The 13879-nt window shown below is 41.0% G+C and overlaps 6 protein-coding genes across 6 annotated transcripts; 2 read left to right on the forward strand and 4 right to left on the reverse strand.

Annotated features, from left to right (window-relative positions):
* Positions 1-11: 11 nt before the first annotated feature.
* Positions 12-680, forward strand: SJAG_04463 (fungal protein; the record flags this gene model as incomplete). Its single annotated transcript, XM_002175524.1, has 1 exon — positions 12-680. The coding sequence occupies one exon, from the start codon at positions 12-14 to the stop codon at positions 678-680; it is 669 nt and encodes a 222-aa protein (XP_002175560.1).
* A 118-nt stretch (positions 681-798) lies between these two features.
* SJAG_04462 (rho-type GTPase activating protein Rga5) lies at positions 799-2470 on the reverse strand. Its single transcript, XM_002175523.2, has one exon. The coding sequence runs from the start codon at positions 2122-2124 to the stop codon at positions 1117-1119; it is 1008 nt and encodes a 335-aa protein (XP_002175559.1). The 5' UTR covers positions 2125-2470; the 3' UTR covers positions 799-1116.
* A 740-nt stretch (positions 2471-3210) lies between these two features.
* SJAG_04461 (STE/STE20/YSK protein kinase Nak1) lies at positions 3211-5234 on the forward strand (the record flags this gene model as incomplete). Its single annotated transcript, XM_002175522.1, has 3 exons — positions 3211-3290; positions 3329-3815; positions 3864-5234. 3 exons carry the CDS (start codon positions 3211-3213, stop codon positions 5232-5234), a joined length of 1938 nt encoding a protein of 645 aa, XP_002175558.1.
* On the reverse strand, positions 5220-6436 carry SJAG_06428 (hypothetical protein). Its single transcript, XM_011050756.1, has one exon. The coding sequence runs from the start codon at positions 6114-6116 to the stop codon at positions 5475-5477; it is 642 nt and encodes a 213-aa protein (XP_011049058.1). The 5' UTR covers positions 6117-6436; the 3' UTR covers positions 5220-5474.
* On the reverse strand, positions 6371-10998 carry SJAG_04460 (hypothetical protein). Its single transcript, XM_002175521.2, has one exon. The coding sequence runs from the start codon at positions 10496-10498 to the stop codon at positions 6644-6646; it is 3855 nt and encodes a 1284-aa protein (XP_002175557.1). The 5' UTR covers positions 10499-10998; the 3' UTR covers positions 6371-6643.
* On the reverse strand, positions 10967-13565 carry SJAG_04459 (FAD binding protein). The gene is made up of 2 exons (XM_002175520.2): positions 13288-13565; positions 10967-13171 (listed from the first exon to the last, which is right to left on the reverse strand). Exons 1-2 carry the CDS (start codon positions 13289-13291, stop codon positions 11463-11465), a joined length of 1713 nt encoding a protein of 570 aa, XP_002175556.2. The 5' UTR covers positions 13292-13565; the 3' UTR covers positions 10967-11462.
* Positions 13566-13879: the final 314 nt, after the last annotated feature.

Here is a 13879-nt window from a genome sequence, read left to right on the forward strand (position 1 = left end):
CTTTAAAAATAATGGAAGGATCACTATCGGATCTGTTACGGCTGTTACAAAGTACCTCAAACGCTGCCGCACCTTCGATACAACCTCCCGTACCTGTGAATACAGGGCCTAGTCTTGCTGCAGTTCCATTACGTCAGGCACCGCAAGCTCCAAGGCCTGCTGCAGCTCTTACTCCTCTTCCTGATGTTACAAAAATAAATACATACCCAGCTGCTCTGCGATACATATTTGCTCTGTATTGTCAATATCCGCATGTTTTACAACGAGTAAAATCCTTAAAAACAGCTCAAGAAAAAATGGAACGCGATTGGTATATGAAAAGACATCGTCTACTTCAAAAATTTAAATCACAAGATGAACTCAATGCAATATTAAAGCCTTTCACTGGTGCCGCCACATCGAACAATTCTAATGCACAGGTTACCGGCTCCAAGGAGCGTTCTGGTATTCGTGTGGATCCGAGTACCCCGTCAAACGTATCTGGGCTGACGCCCGAACAAGAGCAGGAGCTTTTAGATTTTGACAAGAACGTTGTCAACGCCTTTGACAGTCTTCATCACGAACAACTTGAGGAACTTTCGCGGTTGCGCATTCCAATGTTCCTTTCAACGTCTGAGGATTCAGAAAACGAGGAACGGAAAAAGGTGCTGCAACTCTTACAAGACCTGTTGGGTGATTAGCAATTTATCATGCTGGCTTTTTGTTTATATAAGAATGGCGTATTCCCGAGAACCGACTGGAGCGGTTCGTGAGTCTAGTAAGTATACGCTTTGCATGGCAGTATCGTTTTTACTGCGTAGAATTTTGTAACGGGACAAAGATGTGTACTCTACTAGTGCTAAAAAAGCATCACTATGTTATTTTTCATTCGTATAAACATTTGAAGGAGTGAAAAACGAGTCCAAGACGGCAAAAGTGGTACAGGACTGTAACCACCAGAAGCAGCCTGTTAACTTCAGGTTGGTCTATGGCTCGCAACTAATGAATTTGGCAAAAGAGTGAATTGAAAAAGTGATATGTACAATGGTTAAAACAAAACTAGAGATGTCATTTAGACAAGCAAAACACATTCAAAAAAAGAAAACGAAAGAGGTATGAAACTTTTGGCACGCCAGATTACAGCGGTGCTTCTGCATTTCTGTCCGCAGAGCGTTTGCCAAGTCGAAGGTTTAGCGATTTTGAGCGAAAAACTCTGTGCGATGGTTTCGCATCTACTGTTGCCTTTGAAAGCGAAGTTTTTTTCGAAGGAACGGTTGGATGTCGGCGCAACCTGTGCAGTGGAATAATTGTCACGGGAGCGGTCTGTTCCAGACAATGTGGTTTCGTGACGATTTCAGTCAGTTTTCTATGCGAAACCTTGGACAGTTCTGTGCGAGGTCGCAAGAAGTGTTCCTGATGCTTAATTAAAAACAACAGTAATTCTTGTGAAGCAAAGTACTCTTCGGGAATGTTATCATGACTTGGGTGCGAACAGACGCCAGGCTGAAAAATCGCAGCTAGATTGCGGGCCGTCATAAGTGTACGCGATGCTTTCAATGCAAACACACTTAATAAGTCCAAGATATAAAGCAAAACGTAATGATTTGCCCGTGGCAATAAATCCATCAACCTTTCGAGCATGAGAATCTTGTTCTCATCGCTTGTCCCCGTTAGTAACATGACCTGTCGAAAAGCGAAGTAGTGTTCAGAGGGTATGACACGCTCTGGTAGGGATTTCAAAAACTGCCGAAGAATAGTTGCAGCATCGTGAACAGTGAATTCGGACCAATCCACATCCCTTCCATAACTAGGTGCACTATTGAATATGGCTTCTAGCTTCCGAATGCGTTTAGACGAGCCGTTTATGCGAAAAATACCCTTGACATTAGTTGCATTTTGTTTGAGATAGTAGCCGCACTTTGCAACGATTGTAGGAACATGGCCGTACAAAACTCTTCTGTTATCTTCGCTCTTTACGAACAAAGCAACGGAGGAAATATTGACCACGTACTGCAGGGGACGACCGAAAATTTGTTCTTGCACCTGTTTTTGGTTTCGGTGATGTAGACGCTTAAACCAACGAACGATCGAATTTGCGTTAGACGATGATGCAGGCTCTATCTCGGATAAATTTAAAAAAACCATGCGTGTTGTTTATCGGTTCCCTAAATGGATATCTTTGTTTGGACGACTTTCTTGAGTTTAAATCTTTCGGGGTAAAGAAATTACTTGTTTTGACAAAATCACTCTTCCTTGTCTTAATAAAGCTTTTCCTGAGTATTGGTTTTGTTCTGCTGAAATGGCAAAAGAACGAAATTATCACAGCAACTTTTGTTTTTTCGTTCTTCTAGAGATAATATAATATCGCACTTACTGACACAGTCGAAATATGTTTTGAAACTTAAGACAACTTGACACGCAGAGGAAGTCCAATACTGACGTGTAACTGGCGCTTTTTAATATCTATGTTGTTAAAGATGGAGGATTACTGGTTGGATACTCGCAACTTCGTGTATGAGCTTAAATTTTTCTAAGTGAATTGCTACCACAAATTAGTATGTCTTGAACGCCTCGATTTGAAAAGGCATTCTAGCTATTCAAGGCCACTTGCAGAAATTTATAGAACATTTATGAAAGCATCAAGCTGTTAGCCGACATCAATTATATGTTCTCTCTTGAGTAGTATCGGCTTTTAACAACATTTTATTAATTTCGACCAAAACTGTCGCAAAAGTATATCATGACAAGCGCCGCATGTCGCTTAACTCGTCTGAGTGTTTAAAACCTGAATTAAAATGTATAAAAGTATATTTTTCATATTTCTAAATCGTTATCAAAAGGGACTTAGTGAGATAATCACAACACTGAATATTCTTAAATAAACGGAATTAAGTAGTAGTTTTTTGTTATCACAGTGTATAATATGAGCGCTAATTGCTGCAACAGAAACAAGACCGAAAACGTTTGTGGATAGTGCCAAAAACCAGTTCGTTTGCGCTGATTCTTTTTAAGTTGCACTAATTCTAGGGGCTAGTAAGGATCATTTACTGAAAGAGCCTTTGGCGCGTCTCCACCATATCCTAACCACCATAAATCTGCCACAGTACCCAGTAGACACCCACAGAGTATCTCAAGGTCATTAACGCTGCTGTAAGTCTTGTACATTGTTTATGATATTTGAGCGCTTGTATGAACTTGTGAGGTACCGAGCTTATAAATTGTCAACTGGAAATGTCCCAACACAAGATTGACACTCCTCACACGAAGAGGGAGCTGATCGGACGTGGATCCTATGGTTCAGTCTTTAAAGGGTATGTTAAATGATATTTCTTGTTGCTAACACTGATAGAATGCACACTAAAACGAAAGAGGTTGTTGCTATAAAAGTACTGAATTTGGATACGGAGGAAGATGAAGTCAGCGACATTCAGAAGGAAATTGCTGTTCTTAGTGAGCTCAAGATGTGTGAAGCCCAAAACATTATTATGTACAGAGGATCTTACCTTGTGGGAACACATCTTTGGATCATCATGGACTACTGTCAAGGAGGAAGTGTTCGTACCCTTATGGAAGCTGGCAGCATTGACGAGTTACATAATTCTATCATCATACGTGAAACCCTACTCGCTCTACAGTTCATTCACCGAGCAGGAATTATCCATCGGGATATCAAAGCTGCAAACATCCTTATTTCACAGCATGGAGATGTCAAACTCTGCGATTTTGGCATTGCTGCACAACTAAACATAGGTCGCCGGAAGCGTACTACATTCATCGGCACACCGTACTGGATGGCTCCCGAAGTGATTCGAGACGGCCAAGATTACAATTACATGGTATGTTATTGCTTTTGTTCACAGCGCCTTTAGACTAACCTTTTTCAGGCCGATATCTGGTCGCTTGGAATCACAACATACGAAATAGCTACTGGCATGCCGCCGTTTGCGAAAGAAGATCCCCTGCGTGCTGTTTATTTAGTCGCAAATTCGGAATCTCCTCGACTAGAAGGTAATTTTAGCTCTTTAATTAAAGAGTTTGTCTCTCTTTGTCTTCAGCAGGTTCCTGAAGAACGACAAAGTGCTACTGAACTGTTGAAGTCGAAGTTTATTCGGTACTACTCGCGTTCGTCTACTACTGAGTTACAACCGTTGATTCGCCGATACGAAAGATGGAAAAGTGCAGGCGGTGTTCGTCAGAGTCTAGCCATCGGACCTACAGATGATGAAAGCGGTAATTCCTCCGGTTCAAGTGACGAGTTAGACTCTGACGAAGGTTGGGAGTTCGGTACTATTAAGGGATCAGCAGCTGAGACCACTGATTCAGATGCATCCAAAAATTCAGAAGGCCAAAGCGTTACTGATTCTTATCAAGAAACTTTAAAACCCACCAAGAATGACCCTGAAGCCTCCCATCCTTTAATGCAACTCTTTCAAAGTAATTCCCCTCCTCCGTCCGCTCCTCATTCCTCATCTAATTCCCATTCAAATTCCACAACAAGTGACCCTGCTGATCATCAATCATCCTTTTCTCAAATTGAGCTTCCCACATTCGACTTACCCACGAAAACTACAAAATCAATGGCAGGTGACTTGCCCAAGCCACCTGTAAATGCTGAAACAAATGAGCTTGCTCACTATAAAATTCGTGGAAAGTCCAAGAACGCTCTTGAGTCCGCGCCTGTTCGTCCATTACCTCGTCTCCTTCAACGACAGCGTACCGAAATAGATAAACGCGGATTATCAATGTCGCCGGGTTTGGCTAACCCTCGAAAACCGCACTCACAAACTGCAGATGATAAGGCACCTCTTCGTTCTATGTCGATGGGGGCTTTTGAAAATGCCGGTAGTGCAGAACAAAACACTAGACTTCCATCCGTTAACGACCATAAACCGACACCTCTTACTAATAGACAACCTAGCACAGCTCCTCATCCAAAACCCCCAGCGCGGGCGTCACTTGACTCTTCAACGAGCATGATGAATGCTAGAGTAGCAAGTCAGCCTGTGAAGCCGTTTGTTTCCAAATTGCGTGCGCGGCTTGCTCCACTTACTATTTCTCAACAGAATTTAGCAACGGGAAATAATGCATGCGAGTTAGTGAATGTTAGGCCTTTGAACATGGAGATTTTTAATGATCCTCCAAACGGCATTCACAATAAAGCGATCATAAAGGTTGAACTGGATGGCCTGTTAAGTGATATGGAGAACTGCTTAAAGCTGTTCGAGGTGGGTTTACAGAGTTTTAAAAACACATAATACTTTATTTATTCAAGCAATATTACACACTCCGTGTAATTTCGATACCTTAAATGACTATCAAGCTTTTATGAAATATGGTATTAAGACTATTTCCCTCTAATCATCTAAACCACCAAATCGACTTTTTTAATGTTATCCATTTACTGTATGTCAAAGATAGTAACCAAATGCATCAAAACCAAAATGTTGTTCCATGAGTTCATTCCCAACGTGCTATTGGTACGATCAAAACTTTTATTATTTGCAAGTCAGTATTAATCTCAAAGTTTTAGTATTCATAAGATCTTTTCGACGGAGTATCATGAGAATGGCCGCTCGGGAAGTTTCTTGTAGTTGCTCTTGGATGAGCAGGCCATGTATTAAAATTCTAAATGTAGTTTCATCAGGTTGAATATGCAGTTTCTCAAATGTATCGATAACATTTAATGATGAACGCTTACAACAAGACTCACAATGAACAAAGTAGAATAATGCATTCAGTATTTTTGTGGATAAAAGCGGTGCGATATGTGAAAGCCTAAGAAAACATATGAGACACAAATTCACTTTTCGCAATGAGAAAGGTCTTTCAAAAACTATCCAAGAAATAAAATCCTCAGCATCCTCATGGCTTTTTGTCATCACTTTTAATATCCTTTTGACGTACATCATTTTGGTTTGAGATCGACCATTGAGTTGCTCATTAAGCAAGTACTTTTGAATGTTCCTGATCGTTGTCCGAAACTGTTGCATACAGATGTTCTGTCGCACAATGATATCTGTGCTTGCTTGATAGTCGTGAATAATAGGAATGATTGCTTTTGTTGAATGAATGATAAGCCCGTACTTACTACCTAAACCAATGCTCCTTTTGAGGCCATTGAAAACCAGACTTTGCATAGTTAAGCCACAGTAACGACATTTGATTCGTTTTTAAAGAGAAAAGCCCAAAAAAGTAAGTAACAATGAGAATGAACCAAGGTTTTCAGCTTAACATGAAAAAAGCAACCACTTGAGAAAAACAAAACTCAAACAAGTATATGTATCTGAACCAACAAAATATGCTCTGTATACAGAGCACTAGAGTAATCTTATTTAGACTGGTCTTTTAGAGCGCGGTAGCCGTAAGAGGATTTGGCATGTCCTTTTGCTTTGTGTGCAAGTAGTGTCACAGCGCGACTCTTAGAACCTCTATCCAGAAAAGCACATTGCCATATACCATAGATGTACCTGATTTTGTTGCTAATAATTATTAGAAAAACTACAGAAAATAAAGAAATTAGAGGTGCCCGTGTAGCAAAAAAGTATAAAATATGCTAAAAATACAACTCATGAAATGTCATTGAAGGTTGATATACACAAGGTAACGAATGAAACCAATCAACCGAGGATGCAAACCTGCAGCAGAATGTTGCTTGGGGCGTCTATTAGGAAACATCATCTTCATAGCACGCTCGATAAAAATTTGGCGACTGAAAAAAACTGTATACAAAAGAGCGTATTTGGGTCCTATAATGATAATTGCTTAGCAGTTGTAAACATGCCTTAATAACTTCTCTGGATTCGAAAACGTCGGGCGACCGTGATTTAAGCCTTGTAAGTTTCCTGGCAGATTGGTTGCTTAGTACATGATTTGACAGATTAGCAACAAGACGAACAGCTTCTTTCTCCTCTTGTGAAAAGGATGAATAATTTGGCGAATAAGCAGAACAGCGATTAGGTATCGGAGGTGTGTAGATTGGTTTAAAGACTCTTTTGAAATCTGCCGGCAAGCAAAGACCTCGAGAGACGGACATTAACGACGTAAGCGTATACCAACCATGTTTCCTTAAATGCAACAACCCTTCGTCATTCCTCGAAATCAATCCAAGTACGTGAAACGCAGTTCCTCGCACACTAGCAACTGGACTTGTTTCAATAATCCCAATAATAATTTCAATGGCTTTATGTTCATGCAAGAAAGGAATACCAAAAGTAGACTTTCCAATGTTACCCACCGTCCACAATGCGCTTTTAAGCTGATGGGTAGCACCAGGAGAACACTCTGTTATTGAATGTTTTCTGATTATAGACATAAACTCTTCCATATGCTGAGTTTTGCGCAACAACTCACAACCCTCAGGAGATTTAACTAATTCTCCATAAAAATGCAAAGGTAGAACATCAGACTCGAGAGGCTTAAACATATCCGTAGCAAGGCCTAGTTCATCAATGATTGCAAGCAATTGGTTCTGCTCCACTGCATCCACATAAGCTGCATTCTTCCACGAGTGCCACTGTTCCAACTCGCGCTGTACGTAATCAATTTCTGAAAGATATAAGAAACCCGCGCTCGTTGCGAGAAATCGAAGTAGCAACGAAGCCCCTATATCACCAAGATGAATTAAAGAAGGCTTCCGCTGGATTATGTATTCCAAAAGTGACTCCGACTCTGCACTAGCATCGTTCAATAACCGAACAGCTGCAGTGCAGACTTCAGGAAAGGGATCGTAAAGTTGCAGAATAAGCAAATCAATGACCCAATGCTGTAATTCAGAATCTGCATAATCCGACCGCAATAGAATGCTTAGGAAATTGGTGACTTCTGTGCGAACAGAATCATCAGCTGCAACTAGAGTTTTTGAGAGAAGTACTCTTGGATGCCCCTCCAAACGATAATCAAGATGTTTTAACAGTACAATTGTTAAGTAATCGCATGAAGGATTTTCTGAAAGATGATAAAGAGTCGTAAATATACGCCATCGCTCTAAAACGCTAAGGCCTTCTTTAGAAGATGATAGAACACCTAACATAGGAAAATACCCCCAACTCAACGTATCTGCTAGGCGATGTTTTGAAAAGAGCGGTACCATAAATACATCGGCATTGTTATCCAGTTGTTGCAGCGCTTCGGATATTTGACGCAAAACCTTACTTTCAGCTAAGTACTTAACCCCTTCGGGGTTAGCTAGCAGAGTGCTGAATAAAAGGCAGCCAACTTGAATATATTTATGATTAGGTTTGGTATTTTTTATACCTGAAAACCGATTACTAAACGGCTTGTAGAAACCTAGTAACCTTCTCATAAATTTTGTTGCATGCATGGCTTCTTCTAATCGTTTTGCACTAAGCAAAGGACCTTGAAGTAACTCAACCAAAGCATCCCATTGCCATTTTTGATAATTCCGAGTCGTTAGAACATTTGTTTCAGATAATATATGTCGAAAATGATTGTCATCTAATTGTAAACCCATCTTGATTTTTACGTGCTCAACTTGGCGTTGTCCCCGAAAGGAGCCATCTGTCCAACGTTTGTTAAATATAAATGAGTGCGGCTTTTTGGCAGTTAAATCATAAGATTGGGCCTGCATTCGGTTCAGTCCTTCAATGGATTGGAGCACAGACGTAGCAACAAAACGATCCTCAGCGTTAAAACGAGAGGCCATTTCAAATAATGAAGGGAGTGATTGAATTTCTGCACTAAACTCAGCAGGAATATAGCGATCTGACATTTGAAGCAATTCACCCAATAGAAAAGTTGCTTTTCTTGACAATAGGATATCATCGTTCAGTTTAATCATGCTTATAATTCCATCCAAAAGCCCGAGTTTTAAAAAAACATATAAAAGAAATGCAATATAATGTTGTGAAAGAGACATGCACTTATTTGTGTGAGTATTTGGCTTTATGGGCAGAAATTCATCATCATTTGTGCTTGCCTTTGTTTTCACGATTGTCAGCCGCTTTCCTGCGGCAAAGGATTCTGACCAGCCTGTATTCTCAATATTGAAAATCGAGAAAAATAAATCCAATATGTCTGAACGAGCGCTAAAAGAAGGAACCCGTAGCGCATCCACTAATGATTTAAGTGCTTGCGCATCATTTGCAAAGAGAGTACATAAACCCGGCCAAGTAAGAAGTAGAGCGGAAACGACTTTGATACAACATCTAGTCACATTCGACGATTGATCGGAAGAATCATCATTTCGATCATCAATGTGATATTTGTACAAGCTAGTTAATGGAACCCAAAGTAGACCAATATCCGTCAAAAGTGTGGGACATTTGTATGCCATCGGATTATCGAGAATATGAACTAGTGCAAAAATTGCTGTTCCAGCTAAGTTTGGTGACAGTGTGCCATCAACAAGTGTATGCAAAACCGGTCGTAAACAGTCAGCCTCCAGTAATAGCGTTGGGGAAGAAACAAGTAATTCAATCAGAGTTTCCAACGAGACGAAACGATATGGATCACCAGACTGTTCTGCGATGGAAACAATTGTACGTAAGGATGGCATCAAGATAGAGAAATCTTCCGTATCATTCACAGCGTTACATAGGCAACGAAAAAGCAAAAAAGCTTGTTCGCGTTCTACCCGCTGTTCATCCTTATTCGCCAATAAAGACCGAGCCAAAATTTGTTCTGCTCGAACATCAGCCATTTGCTGTAATGCTGTACATTTAATCAGAGACAACCGAAGAATGCGGAAGGAGCAACCTGTTATCTCAGTGATGCTAAAGGATAGCATTCTTCGAAGTAATCCCGCGAGTTTCATCCATAAAGGTTTTGGAAGAGTTGCTTGCATATTATGGAGAAGATTACACATGCAGTTTGCACAATTTACAGTTTCAGGACATGGATATGCGCAAGCACGTTCCAGATCACGACAAACTTCTTCGAAGTTTTGCAACCCTGAATATTTCCCAGACTGTACGGAACTGTACTGTTTTGTATTTTGTCCAACATCTGCCTCGTCGTCAGCAACATCTTCATCGTCATAGCTTTCTTCATCACTTGGCAACATCTGTGCTATCGAAAGGTCTGCATTATCAAGCACCTGAGTAGATTGAGAAAACGATTGTTGTGACACTTCATTGTTTGAATGAGTTACCACTGTATGTGTCGTTGTAAGGTTTTTAACTGATTGATTGAAAGGCAATGTGCGCTGCAAGTCGGTCTGTGTAAGCAAATCAGTATCAGAATCTTGCTGCTCCAACTTTAATTTGTCAATCATGGACTCAATTTGTTCAATTTTTCGACTCGAATTTTCCAATTCCTGCATAACCTGTGCTCTCAAAAGCTCCTTTTTGTCTCGGTCCTCCTTCTTCGTTTTTGTATCAAATACCTGAAGCAAGTTCTCTGCGCCATCCTTAATCTTTTGCTCTATTCCAAGCCTTGTTTCCAGTTCTTCTAACGTACATCCTGACGGGATATCTGGCTTCTGCCTTGTGTCACTTAAAATTGGTGCACTAGGCTTCTGACTGTTGGCGTTCATACCATCTGTTCCTTTCCATCTTGACATTATAAACAGTAAACCGTATTAAAACCTTTTAATTAGTAGGGAAACTCCCATAAGGTGCTGGTTGTTTTCAAAACAAAAGCTGCAGGAATGCAGCTTTTCTGGAGTATATCGTTGGAAAGATGAACCAAAACGTAATAAACACAACCTATGGAGTGCACCAATGTCAAAAATTGACTAGCATTTGAGCAATGGCGCGAATTGTGGTTTCTTCGTTTTTAAGTAGTAGGAGGTGGAAGATGCTATAGGGGAAGGGAATGTGGTATGGAGCCGCGCAAGAGGATACGGATGAAAACTATTCTCAGAACAAATACTATCCGTTAACTTCATACACCGTGCTATACGGTTTTTGTTAATTAACAAATAAAAGTTTTCACGTTTAAGGAGATGAAGATGAAGTACTGACAGAGAAAGGCTAAGCAGAGATTACAAGAAGAACTGGATGCAAGGGGACTGGATGCGATCAAAAACATGAGTTACATTAGTTTAGTAGACAATACGTTATCATATCAAAGATATTTATTATTTGAGGATAAAAATGCGGAACCTTTAATGTTTTAAATTTATCTCGGATGATTAAACAAAACTAAGATGAAAAAGGTTCAATTCAATTTATTCTTACAACGTAGTGATGAACTTGAACAAGTATTTAGGTATATAACAATGTCGAAGAGAATTCTAAAACGTACTGTACAAAATCAGAAGGATTAATGGAAAAAACAAAGACGGCGGAAAGCCATAATGCAACACTTCCCAAAAATCAACTATAGGATTGAAAAGGGTTGATAAAATTCTTTAGCCTCCGTTTCGCAAAGCAAGTAGTACGAACCATCAAGTTCATCGATACTAAAGAGAGATAATAAACAATTGCAAAGAAAGAAAGGTGGCCATAGAATTTCAAGAAATGGGCGAAAAATCGGTAAAAATCCTTTTTGTCATACAAACTAATGAATAGTGTAAGAATGCATTACCAAATTTCCTTGACAAATTTGAGAGAAAGCGGATTTTGCCATGCAACAAGCTGACAAGCCGCTTCGGACTTTGTCATGCCTCCATGTTTCATGCAGATATCTATTAAAGCATCCTCAACGCCCTTCAAGAAACCCTGCTTAGCTCCGCAAAGATATATACGGCCATTAGGGTGACTCAGGACACTCCAAACAATATCACTTTTCCTGCGTAGCTCGTCTTGAACATACGCATGTGACTTTGAACGTGACTCTACAACCAAATGATTTGGTCCGTCATCTTTCGTATTCTCCAGCTTTACCACATCTTCTTCCGTCTCTGTTTCAAGCTCTGGTGGCCGGGCAGCGGACGCAGGAGAACAGGAGCCGCTTCGAGACGAAGGCTTGTCCCACTCACCTTGGTAAAGTTCATCCAACTCTTGGTTGCGACATCCATGGAACACCCAGACCTTGCCCGCGCAAGTCGCGTTCATCAGTCGTCGTTGAATAAATCCACGGAACGGCGCTACGCCTACACCGGCACCAATAAGACACATTGGGCCATCAGACGTAAATTGAGTCGCAAAGGGATTCCGGTGAAGCCCGCGAAACATAGGAAGGCACAAATCGCGCTCGCCCGCCAGAAACTTCTCAGCAATGGATTTGAGATAGCCGGTAGCAACGCCATTGCGAAGAGAATGGTCGGGTTTTTCAATTTCAACGATAGTGACGGCAAATTCTAGTATTCCATTGCTTGAGGCCGGATCGTTAGACAGTGAATACCAGCGCGGCATGAGCTGTGGAAGAACAGAGAGCAAGTGATCCAAGGGAAGCCGGACACTGGGGAAAGCCTCTAATAGATCGATTAAGCTAACGTTTAAATCGCCCCGTAAATGACAGAACGCGCGTTGACCCAAACGGCTACACAAAAACCTCAGCACCCGCTTTTCGCTCTCGTCTTGGGCATGTTGTGCCATTAAGCACAGCAATTGCTTTTTTGGAGCTATGGACATAAAATCGGATGCCCACGTCAACAGTTCACGTCTCGTCACTAATAGTTCGCGAGCCATGTCTTCCTCCCATATGGTGGGCCAACGACCAGAGGTAGTCTTCATTATAACAGGAGCATCCATGTCCGTCGTGCTATGAAGCAATTGAATGAGTCGGTCAACGTTGGTGTTCGAATTTGGTGCCATTAAGCCAAACGAACCTCCTACCATCCATAGTTCGTTGGGTGGAAGAGGGTAGTCACTCACATCTATTTCAAAATGAAACACACGTTTCAAAGCACCAGGCTTTGTAAGCTCGCGGACGGAAACAACGGGTGCGGAGTAAATAGCAAATGGAGGATGTGGTTTAACGTACGGGGGAGGATGAGTAATTGCACGTTCCCGATCCAAAGGCGTTGTCTTCGCATCAACGTCGACGAAAGATACACGAGACGGTGCTACCTTTGGAATACCAGCGAGCTTCACATTATCGTTAAGCAAGCTCAAGTCAAGCTGCAACGAGCGGAAGCTCTCGTTTTTCTCGAGCGAACATATACTGGACTGAATGGAAATGTCCGATACGTTAACCTTTTCGGCAAACGTCTCTGACAAACCAGCATCACGACTGCATTGACAGCTGCCAATCTTACCCGTGCACTCACCTGAAGTCACCACATTTGCAGACGTGGAAGAGCCGTTTTTGGGGCCAAAAGTTTGATAAGTTACAGGTTGTTGAGCTTCTATTTTTTATAAAAACTGTTAGTAAGAACCACGATGAAAAACATAGCCCGTCCGTTCATTAATATTCCGGTTTGAGTTATGCGTACTTGATAGAACAAGTGCTTACAGAACGTACCCATGAAACCTTTCTATACACTGAAGAACAGACCAATACCGAAAAAAAAAGGAAACCAAGAAAAACCTTGCGAGTCAAAGAAGTGCTTTTTCGTTCAAAGGCGCTGTTTGACAACGGAAAACTTAATGTCTTCCTAATGATAATAATAATAACAATGAATAAGATAGTACAATGAAAGCACTTCTGCGTTCCAAAGAATCTAAATCTAAGAGAATAAAACTACACACCGAAAAGGCCAAGCAGCGTAAAAGGCGAAAGCAAATAGAACACGCAGTGAAACTGAGAATGACAGCACAATTGCGGTTATGGCTCTGGGCAACTTCTAAGCAAAGTTGACTTCGCATAATTGGCAAATTACGTAACGCATACAGCGATAGGTCGCATGATAAAAACTTAAATTAGATCTGATAAGATGACTCAACAACAACTTGTAGTCAATGAATGCGTTTGGGTTAAGAAAGACGCGGGAGCACGTAAGCGAATGCACAAGATGCGGAAAAAAGAACACATTGTTCGACGTTTGTGCGTTTGGTATAACAGTTAATACGGTAACATATACATGTCAGGTCTTTATGCGCGTAAGTGGCGCAAT

This window comes from Schizosaccharomyces japonicus (genome assembly GCF_000149845.2).
Source record: "Schizosaccharomyces japonicus yFS275 unplaced genomic scaffold supercont5.3, whole genome shotgun sequence".
NCBI classification, from domain to species: Eukaryota; Fungi; Ascomycota; class Schizosaccharomycetes; order Schizosaccharomycetales; family Schizosaccharomycetaceae; genus Schizosaccharomyces; species Schizosaccharomyces japonicus.